Genomic DNA, 24463 nt, shown 5'->3' on the forward strand with positions numbered 1-24463 from the left:
AGAAGCATATTAAAAGAAAGGTGGTTATGTACCAGGCACTACAATTATTTCTAAATAAGACCTCTCTGATAAAACAATAGCAGGTTTTGCAACCCTGTCCTGACAACGGTGTGCAGTCTGCACAGGCAATACGAGCTGGTACCAACAACTTGTTTCACAAGGCCACAATAACATTGTGCATCAAGTTAGACTGGCAGACATAGCCCTCTTTAAAGTAAAACATCTGGCAGTTGGTCATATTTCCTTCAACAGCATAGTCACTTATCATTTTCTTCTCATCTTGACTTACCTCCAATAACTGCATATTGAAAACCGACATCCAATTACTTATAAATTAGTAGATAAAGATCTCTAAAGATGTCTCTCCTCTGATAGTTTGAGATCCCTGGTAGGTACTTGGTCTACTGTATTCCGTACGTTTTATTATAACCAATAAGGGCATTCAGTTCCCTAGTCTGCAATGCACTTATGCTTCTGTGACTCACTGAATGAACATCAGGAATATTAAAAAAGCAATAGAAGTACTGGATTGTTGGGCTTTATGGTATTATACGTACCTTTAGGACCTGCTCTAAGTTCTCCAGCTTGGCTTGGAGCTGGTGTTTTCCCTTTACAGCCAAATCTCGTTCTTTGGTCACTCTGAGAAGGGTTTCTCTAAGATGGTCATAGTCTGATTTTACCTAGAAAAATTAAAATGTGATTATTGTCCAAACAGCTAATTAATGAAGGGAAAACTATATCTGACACAAATATTTCTGCATGTTAAAATGGAAAAAGGAAAAAAAAATCACAGAAAATAAGAAAGAAGTGTAAAAAATGGAAGGGAATGTTTAGCGAGGAAATTGTGTCTCATACAGACGTATGCAAGAAACACATTTTCTTTTGACAAGGACTACAATCTGGCAAGCAAACTGTAGTTATGCATAAGTTATGCAAAGTTCATAAACATACTATGTTACACACAAAATAAATGACAATCAAACAACTCCTAATTTCTCTGGATCTCAGAGGCATCAAAGATGGGTCTACTACATAAAGAGACAGAGATCCAGCATGTATATATAGAAATATAACTCACATGTATATTTTTCTGGACTATTCTTTAGTCTAAATTGACTTCAGAATAAACTCAAATACACATGATCAGCCTGTGCTAACATTTGAAATCAGTGTCTCTACAATTCAAAAATAGGTATTCTTTGGCAGCAAAACCCTTGCTCTCCCTTAAAATATTTGCATACAGAAGGTTTTTAAAGGATCAGATACTCATCAAGTAGGATTTGTTTTCTGATTTAATTTACTTGGTGCTAGCTTAACCGTTTCAGTATGACTAAGTCTTTTTATACAGGATTTTGTGAATCATCAGCGATAGTGACTACTTCATAAACACACATAGAAAATAAGAAAATGTATATTAACTAGCGCCATGGTAATGTTCCTTCTTAAATTCAGATCAAAATTTGATTTCTTATCCCTCATAGTTTTATGGCTTCATGTCCTGTATTGATGTATAACAACCGTATTGTTCCAGCCTGTATCATACCAGAATCTGCAATTTTTACATTAAGAATGAAAACCCACCAGCAATAAACACCTAGGTAAAAAAACACATAATGTTCACATACTATTTCCACTTCCCTGCAATGTTGATAAAAGGTAAGAAAGCAAAAGAAAGAGCCATAATATTTTTAGTGAACAGTGTTCCAAGAAGCATGTTTTCCTTTGTTAACTGCAACACAGCAACAAAGACATAAACCATGCTGGCAGGATTACTGACTACGGAAAGGCAAAGCAGTACAAAGCACTGGGATGAGGCATAGGCTTTAATCTTGCTGCAGCTTGTGTTTCCTTCTAACTTCAGTTAAGGAAGTGACAAGTACTCCCCCCCCCCCCCCCCAATTTAATTACTGTAATTTCTTGGGCTTTTTAAAGAACGAATGGCATTAAGCAATCTTTGACATGGATATCTCCTGGACATTTTCTAAAGCGATGTTTTGGAAACCGATTCAGCCTTTCTATTTGCCTTCTGGCTCCAGTTTGTTAACTTGCAAATTTTGCCATGGACCAAACAATCTAAATGGTTGCAGCCAGCCCTCGTATTCATCTTTGTAAGAGGGCTCTTTAGAGTGCAGTGGACTAGAAAAAAGAAAGAGGAAAATGGAACAAATCATGTTTTCCACAAGAACTGATGCAATTATTGTCAACTTCAGGATTTTTTTTTCTGTGCACAGATTTTTCTTTTCCTCTTCCCTCGTTTCTTTATAACCAAGGAAACTATTAAACAATGGATTTTCAGAATCTATTAACTTCCTGCATCCTTTGTATTGTATTTCATTGCTCAGATCAGTCAACGTATATTGTTGAAGAATAATGGAGTGGAAAAGGAAGCAATGAGGTATCACCATCAACGATGCAATTGTGTTATTGTCTGTGATTCTCAGTTAATTTACTGGGGATGAATGAAGTACAATATTTTGAACAAGTTGCAAGAAAAGGTTATTTTCCTCCGACTTTAGTTTTCCCTGTCTCTAAAACAATTGATACCAACTGACTACCTTTGGAAAGAATTTTCTAAAACTTACGAGTCATCACAATCTCAGTAATTTTTGGGAGATAGTGAGCATGGTACCTTTCTGCTGTGTTTTCCCTGCTGGCAGTGAAGGGGCAGTCAGAACAAATGGTACTACCAGGCTGCTAATGTAATTTTGGAACAAGATGATGAATTAGAGACAGGTAGAACTGTTGATATTTTACACACTTCAGGATCTTCCGTTTGGGATATCAAAACACATACCTAAACTAGTTAAAGTTTAGGAATACACAAATGGTTCTGATGATTTCTCTCTTTTGGCAGACCAGCTTTCAAACAAAGTTCTGTGCGTATTTTCACTTTGAAGGTTGGAAAGAATTCAACCAAATGTACCAGTCACCTTCCGATAATTATGCTTATTACTTCCAGCAACACTGATAACTTTTAGCATTTCTACAGGGCATTCTTGCCAGGACTTTCTCCTCTGAAGAGTGTGTATCACCCAGAATGCTGTGATATACACATTTATATAACCCATAAAGCAGCATAAGACTTGATGAGTCTATAATTTGCTTTTTTTGTTTGTCTGTTTAGACAACATTTGTTCTTAAATGTGAATTCAATGCTCTCTCCAAGCAGGCTATTTAAGAACATATGGGATATATGTGAACTTGAATTACACACAGAGCACATCAAAACATCAATGTTCCCAGTGGCAAAAACAGTTGACCTAAATAGAGTGCCATCATAAACAGTTCTAATTTAATGACAGAAACAGGGAACATTTTGATCTGTGATGTTTCTCTATTCAATGCATCAATCAATTTATTTTTCATCCCATACATTCACACTTACTAAATGCGCCCTCTTGAGTCAGTTATGAAGGCCAGAATGCTGCTAAAGCGTCTTCCACTTCCTGAACACTTGAACACACACTAGTTATTGAAAGCCAGCACACCAAAACGAACCGGCGCTTCATTTCATTGGGAAAAGCTCCATCAGCCTTATAACCCACCATTTGCCTGAATTCTAGACTTCAGTGACCTGCCAATGACTTACATTGTTCAGAAAACATTATTCAGAAACTACCATGAAAATGATATCATTTCAGGTATTGTGGAAATAAATTCTGAATGTATAATGCCTGTTCTCTTTTTACATAAAAACACTAGCCCATATATACTCAGATGAGCACGAAAACAAGTTAGTGCCCAGTGTCGTAGCACACCTAACGACACAAAATCTTTTCAGAAGTATGCCACTCCAGCAATGCAACTTCGTTCCTCTTATGCAGAGTACTAAAACTAAAGCATGTAAGTTATGTACAATTTTAGTTTTATTTCGTGGATTTCAAGGTAGCCAGCCTCATACCTACCCCTTTCCGGAGTCAAATTTCAGCAACTACATTGTGAAGAAATGAGCAGTAGTTTTATCTGTGCTACATAACAGAATGCATAAACACTCCTCCGGCCCCATTTGCTTGGATAAAGTTGGCCTGTTTTTCAGGCCAGCTCTCAAGGGTGAAAAAGAATAAATTATTTTAGGCAGGTTTTCTGCTTCAGGGCTGAGCCCTAACTCTGTTAGAATTCTGCTCCAACCTCCACATCCAAAGTTGTAGTTTCACACTTCCTGAATAATAAAATGTAATCTAAACTGCACAATCTATCCTCAACCTCATTGTGTATGGTAAAAAAACCACAACCAACAATAAAAACCCCCAAAACAAAAAACAAACAGAAAAACCCAAGTAATTCCCTCAGAAACCTCTTATGCAAGAAGGAAAAGACAAGGTTTGTTAACATACAAGGTATGCTGCAAAGATTGCATACTGTTAAAATTGTTAAAAGTGGGAGGGTACCCTTAAAGCAAGTTTGTGATCCTACTGAGGCTGTGATATTAAATTAGTAGCACAGGCATCCAGCAGTGTGGCATTTTGCCTTTCACTAGATTTAATATATTTGAAGAAACAAACAGCCATAGTATGACAAATTCTGACACTACAATAGAAAGAGGTAATTCTACTACTAACTTAGTGGCTAATGTGTCAAAGGTTGACATTTTACCTTTATATTTTAAATTGCTTTTACCACGTTTTTCAATGTACCTCAAGCTCCTCACTATTGTACAAGACAAACATTACCTATAATAAAGCATTATTAACTGCATAGTCTTCACTTCGTGACAGTAAGAGCGCTAACACTTTTACTGCCACCAATGTACTAAGCCTTCACTGCATTAATGCTGCATGCTATTCCTGTGTCAGCTAGAATATAAAACTGCCTAAGTAAGACTTTATGTGCCTCATGAAATAAAGAGTAAAGGCAATGTGTAAACAACAATAAAGAGAACAGAAACACATTAGGCAAGGGAGAAATTCTAGACAGATGGATGAATAAAATTAAGTGATGCTATGATACACATGGCTTCCTCCTATCACAAAGTATTATTACTCTGCCTTTTTATATAAAAACAATTTAAATTCCTCAGCAACAGGAAATTTAAGGTCTGCTTTGATACCAGGTGCTACACACAAAATGCATAGCCATCTCTAAATTTTAGTTATTTGCACTGTCTCAGGGACTTCACCAAACCTCCTTTGGTTTGGTAATTCAGCAGTGGGCTACTCTGTGACACACGCACGTCAGAGATCTCAAAGCACGCAGCTACTGCTGTTTTGCACGCTTTGAGGCTGGGCTTTCATCAGAGCCTATGTGAGTTACAGCTCTTCTGATATGAATGAGGTTGCCGAGCAACTCACTTAAGCCCTGTAGAAATCCCAGATTGGAGTTTTATTTTTAGCTAAATGTAACCTTGTAAAGTGGCTGGTTCATGATGTTTCTTCCACCACAACAGGCACAAAAAAGCATTCAAGAAAAATGCTTATTATTAAAACAGTTTTTATATCAGGACCAGAATAGCTGAGACTATTCCATGTGCACTTTTATCCACTCTGCAGTCCGATTTCTTTAACAAGTGAATACATGAGCTCTGTGCTTATGATGTTACCTGGTCATATTGCAGTGCTTTGTGGGACACACTTGCATACTGAAGGCTCAGGCGAGTCTTTTCTTGCACAGCATCCTTTAGTTCATTTTCCTGAAACACAAGTGAAGAGTGTTATAGACCATTTATCTCCATTACAGTACATCCTATTAAGTACTTAAGGAAGCAATGTTTTTGCGTTATTTGGTATTAGCAAACTATTAAGAGTAATATCAGGCACGGAGCCAAAGGCAGTGAAGGTGCAGAAGCAGCAGATTAGCTTGCAATTACAGTTGGCTCTATCATAAACCCACATGTTTTCAGTAGATGATCTGATTAAAGATCTGTAGGCAAAAAAAGATGACCTGACTTGACAGGCCTGGCGCCTATAAAAATAATAATAATAAAAAAAAAATCTCCCCGTGGATGCAACAAAGAGCTCTAACCTGGATGCCTCACTTACAGCTGGGAACATAAAGAGACTTGGCCCCCAGAAAAAAAGTAATGCTATCAAACTTAGGTCTTCAGAAGGCATTTTGAGGGCAAAAAACAACAACTGGAATGTATAGTCATGTAGAAATTCTTATATTCACATATTTCACTTCACTTACATTGTGCATCTAATTATGATATATGTATATATACACATTCTAATACAAACATTTTTAGAATCTGGGTAGAGCATCTATGTACAACAGCGGAGGCAAATCAGAAATGCAGATGGAAGTCAAAAGGTAAGTAACCTACGAGTAAAGATCAGTGTATTAACTACAGCCTCAGGATTGTATTTTTATTTACTTAGCACTATAAAGAGGAGAAAAAGGAAAAATAAATAAAACTCAAATATACAGTCAAAGGTCAAAGTAGAGAGGTAGAAATGCTTTGTCAGGTCACACAAATCAAATCACATGTAGCTGAGGAAAAAACATCAGCATCCTGCTTTCTGACAGTTGCTTTTTTGCACAACCTCACAAAGGTAGTTCTCTGAAATTAAATCTTAAATGCAACTCCTTATGAAAGTTCCAATCAGTCATGCTGGCAATCTGTAACCTTTCCATCCTACAGTGTGCATTACACATTATCTTCTGAAAACATTGGTTTTATGTGCCAAAAACTATACTAAGGTGGGCAAAACTGGGCCCACTTTTGAGTGATTTCAAATAATTTATGATTTTGCACCATTAAAATGCACACTATTAGCAGATTTCTCTACTAATTCTGTTGAGGTCTTAAGAAAAACTGTTCAAGTAATGCATTATCAAAATTTCTCTTTAAAATTCTCAGTATGAAAAAAATTAAATTGAAATTTTTTTATTTACTGATGTAAGCCCTAAAAAAGGATTTTAAAGATTCTGATATTTAAATGTTTTTCATACTACTTGAACCAAAAAAACTTGCTATTTTAAGCATATCTTTAAATCAATTTCAAAACTCTCTGCACACAAGATCCATGTTTTGAATAGAAAACTAGCGTTTTCAATGAACAAAAGTTACTGAACTGTTTATCTAAATTGTTTCCTAAGCCTCATTACCTGAGCATCAGAACTAATGAGGCTTACAGATTTCTGCCTTGGCTACTTGACTGATATCTAAGAAGGTGTGACATGCAAATCTGCTCGAAACTAACCGCTGAGTTCAAAATGTATAGGGTCAGCTAAACAGAGAGTATGAGTATGTGAATTATTTTTTCCATAGAAAATGAGAATCAAATGTCAGTTTTATAAAACATTTCACATAGAAAAGTCCATTTGGAGTAACAGTGATTTTAACATATCAATTAATTCCAGAGAAGATACTGCATTCCTGCCCACACCTGGAATGCCAGTATGATAGTTAAATTTGAACATAAAAAAGGATAGTGAAAATTAGTTCAGCTTAAGTAATGACACGTTACAGCCCCATCATTGTACAAGATCAGAACATCGCATCATCTGTGGGAAGCCGCTCTTTTGACTAAGCTTTAAGTGTTACTGCACTGAACTAAACTAAGACGACAAACTGCAGAATATTCAGTCTCCTGACTGCAGATACACCTATCACCTTGCACATAAGCAGCTCAGCAATTATAATTTCTCAAGTCTGTTAAATCTGTTGTTCAGGGTGCAATTAAAAGTGGCAGTCAGGCTCTGTGAGATGCTAGACAGTTCTGAGGACCAAAACGAGAAGAATTTCTTCGCTCACATTGCATTTTCGAAGGTGTGAATTAAATCAGTAAATATTTTTATAATATCAACAAACTGCACAGAACAGTTCCTTGGATATGCAAATAAATCCCTGCATCCTGTTAATTGCTGAAAGTCACTTGTAAAGCATCATCTGTCTACTCTGCACTTTACAAGGTGAAAAGAAGCCACACTACCAGCACTGAAACCCTTACAACTGCAGGCTTTTGTCAAGCCAGATTTGACATGGACTTTAATGTATCAATCTGCGTGTTACAAATCAATACTGCTCAGCTGACTTTAGTGGGGAACAAGCCACAAGGAGTTACCAGGTTTTAATAATGTTATTAAAAGGGATTCAAGCAGAAATGGAGGGGAGTGGAGAGGAGTAATTGATGGCAATCTAGGCCAGCATCTTTCACACCCTACTTAAATTCTCCAGAAAGGAAAACAGTTTACAAGAGACAGCACAGCAACTGGGCTGACTGTTAGTCCTACCTGAAGAAAACACATTTTTATCATGTTATTTGCAAGGATAAATGAAAGTAGGGCAGTAACCGTCCTGGTTTCATTGGTCCATAGTTATAAGCCTATTTCTTTTCACTAATATCTCTGTTCATCCTAATGGCTCTCAGTATTTTTTCACGTTTGCCAGGATAAAGCACCACCTATGATCCCAACCCAACTAAATCCACGAAGATCAAGAATCACCTGCAACTGTAGCAGGCATTACTGGCACACTTCTAGCCTGAAAAATACACAGATAGAAACCCAGCAACTAAAACTCAGGTGCAAAGTTTCCATTTGCAGTACTCGCAATAAGGATATAATGCATTTGTATATATTATCAGTATGTTTGGAAGTGACATAAATGCGTGTTCACTTACAATATTTAGATTGCTTGCTCTCAGAAAATGCATTAAGGAACAAATAATAAATAACTCATCACAGGTCTCAGAGCAATAACATGGTAAAAGCCAGAAACTGAACCAAAGTCTTGTAAATTTTAGCCAAGTTCCTTCACTGGGCTATGTCTCCTGGAAATGATCCAAGTCATAATTACCGTCAACTCAGAAATTCCCACAATATTAGTTTCAATCATTCGCTGACTTGAGTCATCTCTCAAAAACAATGAAGCCTTACAACAAGGGCTCTGACGGAATAATTCTGGTAGATCCAGCTGCAGTCGTTTAGCTCCTGCACAGTAGATCAGTCACGTCCCTGACAGTAACCTGGGAGGTGGTCAACTGAAGCCGCACACCCTGCTGCCCCGAGGGGAACACAAGCTCCTTTCTGTCTAGTGTACATGAATAATACTTCAACAAGCTTCTCTCTCAAAACTCCTCCTGACCAGTTTCTCTAGTGTTGAACGTTTCCAAATGCTAACTTACTTAGAGAAACACACTTAGAGTACTCGTTACACATTTCCTCACCATCTCCTCTTCTCTTGAGGCTGTGAAATACCACCTGGATTTTTGCAAATGATAGTTACGCATCATTGCAGTTTGTGATTTTCTGTCTAATGCATTGACTTCAGTGATTTGGTCCCTTAACAATATCAACTTCAATATTTTCCAGATCAGTTAAATATAAACTTCCAACAAAAAAGATCAAAGTTAATCCCAGCTACTCCGGAGCTAAATTCCACCAAACAGGCAATTCATACGTTAAAAAAAAAGAATTGAAGTCATGTAGAGGAAAATGACATTTTTACTGTTTTCTTCCAGGTACAAACCATAAAACTCAAATGTTTAGTACAAATTCTTACTGGCCCACAGTCAGTCTCCGAAAGTTGCCAGTTCATGGCTGCTCTTCTCAGAAGTCCTGTCATACCACCATGGTGAAAACACCCATTAGACTGGGGCCAGAACGGCACACAAAAGGGTGTTTTTCATCTGGCGAGGAATTCAACACATTTGATACTCATTTTACTATGTTGTGAGTTGTTTTCATTAGGATTTTATGGTTGGATCCTGAAAGAGCTTTGAAACTTGAAAAACATTTTAAGGGAGACAGATGCCTTTTGAAAATCCCAGCTATGTTTCTTCTCTCACAAGAAGGCTACGCTTCCTTAAGATGCTATACTGAAATAAATAAGAGTATTTTTCCATTCTCTCTCCTTTACTTGGCAGCTAGCACTGAATACATTAACAACAGGGCAACACTTCTCACTTCAGCTCTTCCAACTGCCAATTCCAAACAGAACCTCCAAGTCAACAGAAAGAAGAGGTCAGCAAATACATAGGGCAGCCATCACAAATGACAGACTTACTGGCAGTAGGCTGGATATGTGCTTCGTGCCTCCAGCTTGCCAGTGAATGCTAGGGATTCTCCACTACAGCCTTCCTCACTCTCAATTTAATAATGCTGCCGAATTCTAAAGGGAACACGCAAAGAGGCATCACTCTGTTATTGCTTGGACCTAAGAGGAGATTTTGTGGGATTTCACAATTTATTTTGAAGCTTGACACGATTCAGATTTTTAAAGTTCTTGAAAATAAACCAGTACTGGTCCAAAAAACAAACCTGTGGAAAGCATCACTCTTCCCTCATACTTTCCAGTATTTCATACAAATAGCTTTTGGCTTCTTTTTACAAATTTAATGAGAGTTTTGTCCTTTTTTCCCCTGCTGCCCTCTCCTCTGTTCTTCATTTATTCACTGTACGTAACATTTCTGACAATTTAATAGTGCCTAAAAAGCAACGTTTTACTAGAGTCAGATGAGGTCTACTATTTAACCTATGCAAATCAATCCACTGCAGCTGTTAATAGCTTCAAGTAGAGTGAAGATTAAGAACTTATCAAGCCAGTTAGTCCAAGACAAAGTACAAAGGCAAATGCTGACTAAATGTTAGCAGACTACTGCTAGTGGAAGTGGAAAGGAAGCAGTAATTCATATTTCCAAAAAAGCTTCTCGCCAGTCTCCAGAGTCTTGACATTGGGTTTCAACTATTAGTTGAACAGTCTGTCACCTCCTTTCTAATAATGTTGCTACACAATACCCATTTAAAAAAATCAAGGGCTTGAAGCAATTTAATTACTAGTCTAGCATGCATCCAAAAATTTTACAGAGAAATGAATGCAGAAAACTAATGATAAGGAAAGAAACAATAGAAGCTGTACATAGAACTATTTTACCTTCCCCCAGAAAAAACTGAAAGTATTGTTACATATTAGCATCAACTTAACAGAACAAACCAATCCAAACTTTTTCTAATGTATGTAAGCAGAAGTTGCATAAACCTTAGATTGCTCCTGCTTAAGCTTTATTCCCCAGTTAAATACAAGAAGCATAAACCATACTTACGTATATTACATATGTGGTGGTGTCAATCACTCTGTGTTCATGTCAGCACCATAAGTAGCATAATTTGCAAAAAGAATCTGCAATGTCTTTAGCATGTCAGACAAAATTCCAAACAGCAAGGATATTTCCTGTTGGATGTTAGGAATGCTTCAGGCATTCTCAGTTCAGACAGGCATTTTGATTTAAGAAAACAACACTAAGGATGATCTTTTCAGAATCTGCGAAGTAAACTGAATCAGAAAAACACCAGCTCTCCCAAATGTATATAAACACAAGCAGTCCTGCAGTGTGCCATTTTTAAGGGGTGCTCAGAGCACTACATGGATTTAAAGTCTCACACGCCAGTACATACTTCACAAAAGATGAGACAATTAATAAAGAAACATCCATGAAAAACTAAAAATAAAATACATTAAAATTAAATTGTGTTACCTTATATATAAGTTGCATCTTTTTAAGTGCAGAAATGAAGGCAAAAATATGTGTTCGTAACAGAGCAAAAGTAGAAATTCTCCTACGGATATGAGGACTGACTGAAAAAATTCATGGTAGGAGGATGACTTCTGTGGATTTAATACAATCTGACACCACTGTCTGGGTAACAAGGTTCTACATTGCCTGGAGAAAGGCATCTGTTGCCCTGTGTGCTAGTTTGCTCATCCATCAATTATTTTTGTTTTAAAAAAATGTTATACACTATTCATTTATTTGTAGCTCTTTTTCTTTGAGACTTGTTTTTGCCAGTAACCTGGAATGACTGTATTAGAACACTCTGATTATAATCCCCTGTGATAGTTCTCTACTTTGATGGTACATGAATAGAATTAATCCAAGAGAAAAGTGAAACCTCTGGTCCACAGGTACTTAAAGAAAAAGGAAAAATGAAGAATCTTCTGATCTTTTCTCATGTATTTTTTGCCCTGGAAATGACTCATTTCCAAGGTCAGGTTCATCACCACCAATTTATTTTATTCTTCTTGCAGGAGCTAGATTTTAAAGGCAAAGATGACTCATCCTGAATAGCACACAGTAGAACTATTTAAGAACCTCAATATGGACAAGCTAACAGAGCTAGGCTGAGAGGCACAGCCTGTACAACAAACTGCCATTAAAACCTTTCTGATTTTCTCCTTGTAATTAGCATGTGGATGATGTAAGAAAAATACAGGCTGTCCTGCGTAATTCTAACCACTATATAATATAGCGCTGAGGAAAGTGGAATCAGAAGCAAGCAGAGAAAAACAGCTTTCAAAAGGGATGCTGCCGTTCTGTTAGTTAATGTTCTGACACCACTTCCATTATATCTGACAGCTTTGGATGCGGCATCCCAGTAAGATAAAGGTGGGATGAAAGAAAGCACTGAAAGATGCTGAATGTCCCCTCCCTGTCCCATGGAGGGTAGAGTTCTATCCAGTACTGGCTACCACAGTTATCAACTTTGACAGATAGAAAGTTGCACTTTTAATAAATTACATGGGAAATTATTAAATGCAATGAAAAATAATCAAAGACTTTTTTTTTTGAGGTGTTTTACTATTTCCATTTGATTCTTCCTCTCAATTGTCATGATGAAGTATGTGTTAGCAAGTAGTACAGGAAAGTAGTCTGACATTTTATGATGTTAACATTTAAAAACCAAGGAATTTTACAAAGAACATTAACAGGCATACATAAGTTTTTCTATGCCACTGTTAAGATAAAGGAAAATCTACTCAGAAATGCTGCATTTTAAATAAAATCACTTCACAATTCAATTTTCTTCATTTTAAAAATAGGAACTTTTCCATGCAAATTATACTTTGTTCTAACAAAGGAAAACAAATGCAGCTTTACCCCTCTAATCAGTAGGCTGAATTTAGCATAAGAAACACTATACAAAAATAGCACTTCTTTAAAAGCACTACTAAATAAGGAACGCAGGAACTGTAGCAGTTTATTGGACTTGGAAATCACAAGTGTCTTGGCACTACAGCGACCAGGACTAGATGTCATGGAGGAAGCACAAAAAATGCATGGTATTATTTTTCACTTCAATAAGACTCTTAAGATAACAAGCTTTGGGCTACCAACTCATTTCATTTGCATTCATTTTGTCTTGTCCTTTGGAGTGTTCGCTTTTCATGCAACTATTTCTCAGAATTTGTCCACACAATCTTTTCTATGGCCTCAAATACGTCACCCCCATAAGAACACTGATTTATATGATAAGGTACTCACTGCCGTGTTTTGCAGTACCGGAGAGGAAAAGGACAGATCAATATCAGATTCACCTGAACTTCTGGAAGATTCCCCTATTTTAGAATGACAGGGAACCATATTTGATTTATTGCTGCTCAGACTATGGCCATCACTGAAAATCATTTATCACCCTCTCCATTTTATTTTCTTCCCCTATGGTGCATAATTTGAACACGACAAGACCTTCTCATCTCTTTTAATAATGAAAATGGGTAAAGTGATAACTTTAGATATATCTAAGTCCAACAGTTTTATTATAGCATCCATAGTTCTGAATAAACAACACAACAGACATTCTAGCTGCAGCTGTTTATAGCGAATTACCAAATATGCAAGTTCTCTTCAAGACGTTGCTTTTGGACTTTATACCTACCATGGCTGAAGGAAGCAATCATGAAGACAGTAAAAAAGCAGACATTCCCCATGATAACATTATTTAGTATTGGCTATTATGTTTGTATTTTATGACGCCTTGCTTCCTCCATGAGGTACATGGAATGCATCCACTAGACTCTATACTCAGAAGCAAAAGACCAAATGTCTTTCCACACTTCATTACTTTTTTTTCTTGTTAAATTGTGTAGAAAGTATCAAACACAATCCCAACAAGCAAAGACAGGAATTGTATGTTTTCAGTACCATCTTTTAAAACCTTCTCAGCATTTACAATGAAATGTTATTATTGGACAACTGCTTAATTCCTGAAAGACAAAATCATACATAATCTTGTTGTCGAAAAGTAGTATACAAATGTACAGCTGATAACTGAAGAATCAATTGTAATTTTAGGCCTATCAACCTCAAAGAAAAATAAGGGGTAAGGGAGAGGTCAATTCTCATCATAATGAGTTATTGATGTATGTTAACACCGTAATACTTTCAGACTAAGGCTGTTCCAATAACTAAAATTATGCAATACTGATAATGCTTTCATCAGTGACCATATAAAAACAGAGCTGTTCCTAATTTAGCCACCCAGAGCACCTATACAATGTGCTTTAGCTTTTGTTCAGGCTACCCTCCTGAAGATACCCCCTCACCTCAAGTTAGCCAAACTACTACTTGGTATTTCCTTTAAAAAACGAGCACACTTGTGTTCCACCTTTCAACAAACATCCAGCTGCTGGGAACATAAACATAGCCAAAGATACAGTAAAAATATATTTCTGAAGCTTTTAGTAGTGAATTAAACTTAATATTACAGCAGCGTTTTCCCTCAGTCAGTATTGGAAAGTTAATCAATTTGATTTGTGGACTGAAGCAAAATCAATATTTATTCAGGGGGTTTTCTTTCAATTACTTTTACACTCACTTCTCAACACAGTAAATTAATCCATGTATCTGAGAGAGAGAGGGTCTAATTCTCATTTACCACGGTACAGTTCTAGTTCCTTCAGGGACAACATAGACCCAAGGGAAAGAAAAAAATACTATCTTAAATTCTCCACTGCTAAGGGAGAAAGGGGTGAACAAAGTCCCTGGTCTTGTAGTAAGGCACAAAGGAAACACAGCATGGCTTAAACATAAACCCCATTTGAATGCCGGTATCAAGCTGGCACTGTCTGAAGGGGATATTCCCTACTGCCCCCTTAACAAATATTTTCTTTTTATTTTACCCTCATACTACGTATTTTTTGTTTTACATCTCCAATTGGTAGTAAATTGTTCTTTTGCCTTGAGTCCAGCGGATGTATTAAAGATCTATCTTATTTATGTAGGTCAATCCAAATGCCACCAAATATTTAAAAGTAATTAAAATGCGTAGTGTGGTTTTAGTGGTTTTTGCACATACGTGAATTTCCACTCACACTTTGTGATAATGCAAGGAGCTTGCATCCACATTTTCCACTTACTTCGATTTCACTAGTGGCAGAACAAACAAAATACATCAGCTAAAAAACATGAACAAAGTTGTTCTGATCACCACTGGAGCTCATTAGGGATGAGGCTGCAACAGAAAGCATCTATTCAATTATGTACTGAGGCATTAAGGTTTCCATTTGCTGATCAACAGAACATACACAGAAGACTGGTGAATGGCGACGTGAACTTGGAGATCCCTTGGCAGAATGCCTTATAGGATCTTCTAAAGATCATGTACGGTAGTATTTGTCTAACAAACCAGTTGCAGATACTTTTCTACAAGAATAGTTCATGGAGAGATCTTGTCAACTTTGATTAAATTCTCAAGTTCTTTGTGCCATTTCTTATAATAGAAATTTCTTATTTTTACTGAAATAGAGCAAGCCATTTCTTGTTCTATTTCACTGATAATTAAAATGCAATTAGTTAGATCAGCTTTCACAAATATTTCTCAAAAAGCTTTCCTTTTTGTCATGCACAGAGGAGAGAACAGCAAAGATCAACTGTTGTCATGGTAACATCATGCCCCAGCAGGTGAAAAGCTCAGTCCTGTGGCACTAAAAAAGGATGGAATGTACTGAACCTAGGCGTAACATCAACTAAAGCTCAACAAGCTAAATGGTTTTCATAGATTGGCATATTTTTTAAGAAACACACTTAGAGAGGCAAATATTTTTAAAAAAAGAGTGTGAACTCTGGTGTCATTAGTAATTATTCAATTGTCTCAGAGTAATTTTATTAGGCAGAAATTTATATTGCTATGTTCCATAATTTTGGAAATCTCAATGCAAAGTTTAGCACAATTTTTAAAAATTATAAGTGACTTGAAAACAAGGTATTTTTTCATTTCAAGACAGATATGAGAGAAATATGGTGAATAACTTTAAGGGTTAAATGCCAGAAGCATCATTCAAAAACAGCTCTTCATGCTCCACAAGTTCTGTTTTCAGAACAGATAATATTACAGCCTTCAAGTAAGACTGTACAATCAATTTTTCATCTTCTGTTAAGCAAAAATGGTATATATGAACACTAAACAAATTTATGAGTTAACCAAGACAAAGTATTATGGGCCACTGCTTTCCCTGCATGATTTTTTAAGAAAAGCTTTTCAAACTGCACATTGGTCCTTCTGTGGTCCAACGAAATCTTCCTTAAGATTATCTACAAGTAAGTGCCCACCTCAATACACTTCATTCCCATTTACAGAGATTGGAACAACGCTTTGCATTCCTTCCTCAGGAGAACAAACATCTGGGTAAGTCAGGAAGCCTTTTCATCTGCAGGGCTCAAACAATGGGAAATCACCATGTATCATATTCTATTAATCAAAGCTGTTTTCAAGCCGTTTTAAGCACAATACGAAAACTAGGAAAAAAATGGAACTTTATGTGATTTCTTACATAACCCAACATTGAATCTGAAAGGGCTACATCGTTTGTTCTAAACAACACAGATATCATTTTCTCCATCCATTCAGCAAAATGTAACAACTTTAACAAAGCTTAATAGTTTTACTATGTGTGTATTTACAGGTGTGAAAACTTACAATTTTTCTAAGGATTCTCAGGAAAAAAACATCACAAAACAATGAGTTTAAGCTGTCAGTCAGAATTTGAAATTTATTCATTACTCACAGTCCTCGGACAAGCAATGAGTGAACTGTGCATTCATCCTTCCTAAGTGCCAAAAAAGAGAAGGCAGCACTATCACCTAGCAAAAGCAATGCCATTTCTTTTCCTTCTGTTCAATATAATCTAAAGTCCTATTCCAAGGACATGAAGCAGAAATACAATAGCTAGACAATACTTGAATTCACCAAAAACTATTTTTTTCAATTAATATGTCATTATTTTATTACTCGAACTTTAGTTCAAGCTTGAATATCAGTAATGTACCAAACTTCATATTAGGCACTACCCAATTAGAAGGAGGTCCCTGCTTAAATATATTACGTTTTATTTTTTACAGCATAAAACAAAATAGGGGCTAGAATCAAGTCTAATTAATACAGAATTTTGGAGGCAAGAAATTCTCTGCAAATGGGAAATGGAAAGTAGCTTTATAGTTTTTAAATGGTGGCTGCTTGGAGACACTTTGCGCCTTGGAGTTAAAAAATTGATATTAGGAGAGGTTATTTGACAGAGTGCAACTGCAGAGGATGAGAGCAGTATCCCCACAAGAATAACACTTACATATATTGATATACATACATGCTGAAGATGTCAGTAGTTTGTAGAGTAAAGCTGGGAGAAATACATGATACCTGCTTTTCACAAAGAGAAACTCAGTAGTTAAGACCTCTGCTGGTTGTCGACTTCCCTGAAAAACCGGGGCAGTCACCAGCAATGACCACTTTGGAAACGTGCTCTGAGATGATCTGACTGGCACTGAACAGCAATATGAAAGCAGAGTCAGAGACAGATACTAACACAAAAAGCCTTCAGTGTATCACACTCTACACAAACATACAAGTCTTTAAGCCTTTAAGAACTACCACATCTTCTTATTTTGCTGTCATAAATTTTCTCTACATCTCTGTAGTCTAGAAGGACAATTTTCCAGGCATTTTTGAGGAGAGCAGAAAATAGACAAAATACTTTGTGTTAACATATCATAAGAAACAACACAAAACCTAACCAATATATTTGCCATGTTACTTCTCCTTATCTTCTCTTTCCTGAATCTAATTAATGCTGCCAGCAAGATTTCTATATACTATCGTGCTTAGTATAAAATCAAAAGAAAACTAAATCATCAAGGCCCCAATTCAGGCAAAGAATTAACTGCTTAAGACCAGTAGAATACTGAAGCAATTTATCTGAACCCCCTCATATTTTCCCCTTCATTAAACTCTGACACAAATCCAAAGAGAGTCCTGACTGCTTTCAACAGGGTAGAAAATCATCAGCTAGAAACTGGCATTAAAGTTGCAATCAGACCTATTTCTTTGCTATTTCCAAGTCTTAGCAAACATATTATTTGGCATTTCCAATTAATCTTAAATTTGCTTCAACATGACTAATTAGTTGTATATTACCCTCGGTCTTAAACCATTAATTATTTCATTACTTAGAGTTACATGTGGTAGCAATGAAATGTATTTCACCCCCACTTACTCAGAAAGTAGTCCTGTATGTATGCACTTGCATCCATCTTCCCTCCTTAATGACACAGGCAAACAGAAAGGGTCTGAGTTTCCTTCTGCTCATTCAAGCTGTACCACATCATACTCTTAAATTAAAATTAATCTTCAGTTGGAGCTGACCTTTTAGCCACTGCCTGGAAAGAGAACATCACTCCCCTGGGGGCTGTTCAAGGGGAGGGCCTTCTTGTGCCCGACACCTCTCAGCCACCAGATGAGATGAGGCAAAAGCACTTTAAAACATGTAATTTGGTACGGTATGATTAATATTATTTATACAAGGAAGGCTGGCAAGCCATGCTCAGTTCTTGCTTCCGTAAGTACCTGAGGCAGGGAAGCTTTTTGTGATCTGTAACATCAGTAAATATTTACATTTTGGTTTATTCTTTAAAAGTTGATAATTAACTGCTTGAGGCTGAACAGAAAGATTCTGTAAGCTTTCACCCAGTTTCTGTATCCAGCTTGCTATTACTACATCCCCAAAACTGCCAGGACATTCTGGGACTTAAAGCATTTGCATTCATTTAAAAACCAAAGTTTATTCATAGTTTTTCCAAGATAAAACCTTGACACATCAGGGAAGCACAGAGTTTATGTTTTTCCTACTTGCTCATTTATTAAATGAGATGTGTAAAACGGTTACAAAGACCGCAAAAGGATTTTGCCTTCTGTCACTCAAAACAATCTGAGCACTGGGAAATTCAATTTCTCTTTGCCCATAAAGCCTTTTGAATATAAGCATGCACTACTCATATCCTGAACATAGCTTTTAAAAACGTCTTTCTTGCTGTCACTTTGTATAAAATTCTCATTATTTTATGTCCTCCTAAAAAACATATACAATCTTCATTGTTGTGATTTGTACATTTGCTGATATTTAATCAAAGTTTTACATTTAAAATATAAACAACCTGAGAACAGCTCATAAGTCCGAAGACCATTACAGCAACCAACCAGGAAGAGTCACATCAGAACACAGAATTCTTCCATGTAAAATACCAGCTGATTAGCAAATAATGTTAGTCAGAGAAATGGAAAGGGGCGGAATAATGATGTAAAATATTTCTAATTTGTAAACTGACTGAAAATAAATCTTGACTCAAATGATACAGAAAGGGGAAATAAAAAAAATAAACTCTGGACAGTGAAAATAACCCTACTCAAGGAAATCTCTGAAAATAGTAAGACAATGTAAAGGTTTACTACTACTGGAATATACTATTCCACTGTACAAAATTAAGTGTTGACAATTTCACATGCTGAATTAAAGATCAAAAAGAAAGTAATTCCAATGCTAATAATGTTTAGCTTTAGGGCTTGTCATATTAAATTTTTTCAGCTCACAAAAATCAATTGTTGTGGCAGCTACAAATTTTAAGCTTTGTAGAAGTTCTCAGGAAAGGCTTTGAGGATAGAATAAAAAAGAGAAAAAATGGAAAAACACTAGTGACAAAGAATGTCTTATTTTCCCTAATTCAAATTGCTACTCACCAAAACAATGTAAAAAAATTGATCCTATACTTATGCATTTAAAAACTTACTTCTAAATGAATTATGACTTTAATCTCCCAGTACTCCAACTGAAAGATACTGCCAAGTAGTATATGCTAACAAATACCGTTCAAATGCTAGCTTCCGGGCTTCCGTCTGTGACAGAAATTAGGATGCTTTAAACAGTAACATTCTCCATACCTGCATTTGAATGGCTCTTCATCTGAACTATACTTTCATTCAGCTAACATTCAGCTTTGGTCTAGAAACCTCAAAATAGCAAAGCTTTTTCAGGAGACTGCATCAGCATTGCCCAACTGATCACGCAAAGTTCAATTGATCATAATTTAAAAAAAATAATTTTAAATTGTAAATAACTGATGGAGTATGTCTCTCTGATCTGGTTTGAGCCACTGAAAAGCTTAATTCAAAAATAATTCAAAGACTGTACAGCCTGGACCAAAAGGCCAGTATCCAAGTTTATTTCAAGTTTAAAGCAAGTACAAGGCCAGTTTGAGAAACAGATTAATGAAATCATTACTCCGTTTAATAAAGGATCTGATTTGGTGCAAAACCTAATGCTTTAGGACTGCAGTCAATACCCGAAACAATAAGACCAACTCATTGTACTGTCTACTTCACCAATATTCTTCTTTTTCCATTAACAGACATACAAAGGGATGAACACATTTTTAAAAACACCTACAGTAATATACACCGCCCCAAAACCTGAAAAAGAATAAATTCAGTTTAAATTCTGGGAAGATGTAGATTAGTTACAATTTCATTTCACCTGAACGTATTTTCACTTCACAGTTTCTCATCCTCACATGCTGTTCACTATCAGTGCAATTCAGGAAAACAATGAACAGAACTAATTTATCTTTATTTATTAAAGACAAAATTTGTTTGATGTGTGTTTCTTAAAACTATCAAAATTATGTTTTCTCATGAATCATCAACTGAAAAAAAATAGAGAAAAGATTATATTTGATTAAAATAAGCATGTGTTTCATCTTTGTATAGCAACGTCCTAAGCCATACACAGACAATATCAGCTTAATTTCTGAACTCTCACAACGCATCAACTAAAAGCAAGCCTACAGCTGAAAATCTATTCGTGAAGTAAGATATGGATCTCTCACAAGGTAATTATAATTCTCTATGCAAAACAAATCCTTGGAGAACATTTAGAAACTACACTAAAACTTCCAGCACTTGAGACACTTGAGACCAGATACTGTCAACTATATTTCTACCTGTCTGTTATGAATTTCATTGACATAGATTTTTATTCATATTGAATATTCAACTATTGCTTTTTTTTTTCCTGATGTATTTCTTTGTAACAAGGAATACTGAGAGATCTTCAGTCCTCAAGCAAACTAATTAGCTCTGATAAAGCCAAAAGAAATTAGTTTCGGTTAAATATTAACAGATAACAAATTTAAGTGATGCTTCTGAATTGCAATGGGTTGAATTTCAAAACAGAAGGTTAATCAAAGGCAAGGTTCAATTTTTCTCCCATTATGAATAAAGATTTTGAAATTAGGCACCATTTGTAGGCACATGAAGAACTGAAAAAGACAGTGCAAATGTATGTGTTCATATGACGGCTGTCAGGAAACCTGAGGAAAAATAAAAGTAGACCACAAGATAGCAGGGAATATTCAATAGAACATAGCTTAGCTGCATTTCTGAACACATTAATTCAAAAGTATCAATAATATTAGCTGAAGATCAACTCTGCCCCTTTGTTCCAAGGGACACAGCATGATGTCTCATCTGCCACTTTATCACAGAAGCAAAGGCAGCTAGCTACCCTCTGCATTTTTAAAATAGACTGTGATAGTAGTTATGCACGCATTTTAAATGTTGTAGTGTAGGGACGTCAAATGCAAATGATACCAAGTTTTTCTCTTCTTGAGATCTAGACGAAATCTCACCACACTGTTTAAATGAAGGTGAGCATCAGTGAATTCTGATACAGCTATCAGCAAAGTGAAGAATGAAACTGAAAATTAAAGATAGGCTCAGACGGCTGCACATTTATGAAGTTTTCTAAAACATATCACTGATTCTTTTTTCCAACTATCTACTGAAGAATAACACCTGCCTACAAAAAAAATTATTACCAGAGATCACCAAGGTACCAGAGATCAGATGTCTTGACAGATCTCCCTGCTCCAGTGACAAACAAAATGTCTGTCATTCTAATAGGCATAATAGCACATAAAGGATTAATATTTCTGCTAAATTTCCAAGTGCAGGACATATAGCTCCAGAACTGCTATTTATAGTATTTCCATTGTCTGTAGCACTAAACTAACTTCTATTTTCCCAAAAACATTTTGACAAGAATGTACATCTATGACAACCATTACTTAGCACACCATTTGTGTACCTTTGCGAGGAGGCTGCCTTTTGGTGAACTAGCATTTCAGCATTGATGTGCATTTTAAAATAGAAAAACCATGAATGTGGAAAATCTGATGTAAATATGGGAAAAATCTCATGATCTATTGAAGGAAAAGCAGTAGCTAAACATGCTGCTTTTGATTAAATCTTTTACATTTCATCATATATATTCAGTTTTGATTTAACACTCCAACCCTTCACAGATACTGATTTCAGCTCCCCTCTCTAGAACAGAGGCTCTCATGAACACATTATATAGCTCCCTGAATGCATGGACCTTAAGAATGAGCCTAAACTACCACAAACACCAGGGAACAGGAAGGTAGAGTTTCATTTGTTCAGTTTACATGCATGTAAGAAAACTTATTAGCATTTTCAGTTGCTAAAAAGAAAAGTTCTTCCACAATGTTTACGTGATTTTTAAAATCTATATATGAAAGAAAGAATCCATGACAGAAGGAAATTTCAACATACAAACCCAAAGTCTGCACTGCTTTACTCTCCTGTATCATTGAATGGTTTAGGTTGGAAGGGATCTGAAAGATCATCTAGTCTCACCCCCTGCCCTGGGCAGGGACACCTCCCACCAGCCCAGGTTGCTCAAAGCCCGTCCAGCCTGGCCTTGAACCCCTCCAGGGATGGGGCAGCCACAGCTTCTCTGGGCAACCTGGGCCAGGGGCTCACCACCCTCAGAATAAAGAATTTCTTCCTGATATCAAATCTGAATCTCCCCTCTTTCAGTTTAAAACCATTCCTCCTCATCCTGTCCCTACACTCCCTGATAAAGAGTCCCTCCCCATCAGTTCACAGTGTGGTAACAGAAAGTACCATTTACAGTCTGAACAAACGCTTTTTAATCTTCTGACTACCACTCCCTTCCCTGAGAAAAGTGAGTTATGGAGAGAGGAGTATGTATGTTTGCATATTCTTGCCAAACTATACACACACCCACACGTGCTCCACTCAGAAAAACAAAAATTAACAACAATGAAAGTCAGCAACCTGCCAATTACAGAGTTCTCATAAATTAAAGATCACTGATGGGCCAATCAAAAAGAAAATTCTAGACATAAAGAACAGTTACGTGTGCTATCTTTCGACTGCCAAAACATAGCCTGGCCAGCTGATCAGCTCTGAGATCACTTATCCTCCTCATCCAAAGGAAACCACAATTTTGCTGTTTCTTTAAAAGTCTCTGTTACTCTGACAGTCAGCCTTTCACCTCATTAAAGGATAACTTTGGACACTCCCGCCAATTCTTTCCTTCCTCTGTTGCTATTCTGGTGTGAAGCCTATCTCATAGAAATCAGGGATAAAATCTGCTTTTAGGAATGCACACTCAATTTTCTTAATAAATCAATATTTTCCTACTTGCAAAGAGTAGCACCATTTAAGAGCGTAAAAATCTTGTGTAAGCATTTTACCAGTCAGTCATACAATTCATTTTTGCAGAAGCTAGAAATAGATGAATTGCCTTTTTGCATATGTTCTCCAGACTTTCCTATAAAAAAAATAAGGAAGACAAAAAAAACCACAATCAGAGATGGCAGGTCTCTCAAGATAATACTGAAATGAGCAATTTGAAGACCTGCCCTGGCATATATGGTCACAGGACAGTCACAGTCTTGTATTTAAAATCAGGTGAACCTCAGCAACATAAAACGATGGGTCTTTGAAGGACCCAATGTACCCAGTAGCAAAGTAACACTGGAAAGAGGACCTCTTCACGGCAGCGTGAGGGAAACAGCAAGTGGTACACAAAGGAAAAAATGTCATCTATCTACCAGCTTAAAGCAAAAAATGGCATTTGCAATGAAAGTAATTTTGAGAAAAACTAACAGCAATTATGTTGTAAAATACGTCATAGGCAAAATCCAAACATCTGTCTCTACCTGCAAGATGAAACACACACGCTTCCTCTCCCTCCATGAAAGACTTCATGAAACCTTCTGGAGTGCAGGATGTGAAAACAGGACCCTAAAATTTAATTTATCATTTACCTCAACAGCAATCACAGTGTTTTGACTTTCTCTTAAATTTGTGCATCCCCTCATTAGCAATCCTTTCCCTTCATTAGTGGTTTACTGTTGTTCTATTTTGTAAGCTTCCAGCAAATTAACACTAAAATTGAATTCCATATAAAAAGATGTTACAGGATTTCTCCCCCATGCCAGATTCAATCATATTTTCTTCTTCAATTTACACTACATTTAATGGCGGAAATTATTTTTAAGATTGATTTCTGATGAATACGTTTATTATAGTTCAAGGATTATTCCTCCTGTCTATCGTTGGCTAATTCTCAAAGAAAAGATTTGATCTGGAA

General features: G+C 36.4%; 1 protein-coding gene across 10 annotated transcripts in view; it reads right to left on the reverse strand.

Annotated features, from left to right (window-relative positions):
• The window catches only part of RIMBP2 (RIMS binding protein 2), a 169043-nt gene that overhangs the window by 63026 nt on the left and 81554 nt on the right, over positions 1-24463 (reverse strand). For all 10 annotated transcript variants that reach the window (XR_008469104.1, XM_054219314.1, XM_054219309.1 and 7 more), the window contains 2 exons: positions 5537-5626; positions 558-680 (listed from right to left, as the gene is read on the reverse strand). Coding sequence is in view for 9 of the 10 variants with exons in the window: in XM_054219314.1 (XP_054075289.1) it covers positions 558-680; positions 5537-5626 (213 nt within the window). In the remaining variant the exon portion in view is untranslated. The remainder of the gene's footprint in view (positions 1-557; positions 681-5536; positions 5627-24463) is intronic.

Source organism: Rissa tridactyla, chromosome 13 (genome assembly GCF_028500815.1).
Source record: "Rissa tridactyla isolate bRisTri1 chromosome 13, bRisTri1.patW.cur.20221130, whole genome shotgun sequence".
NCBI lineage: Eukaryota > Metazoa > Chordata > Aves > Charadriiformes > Laridae > Rissa > Rissa tridactyla.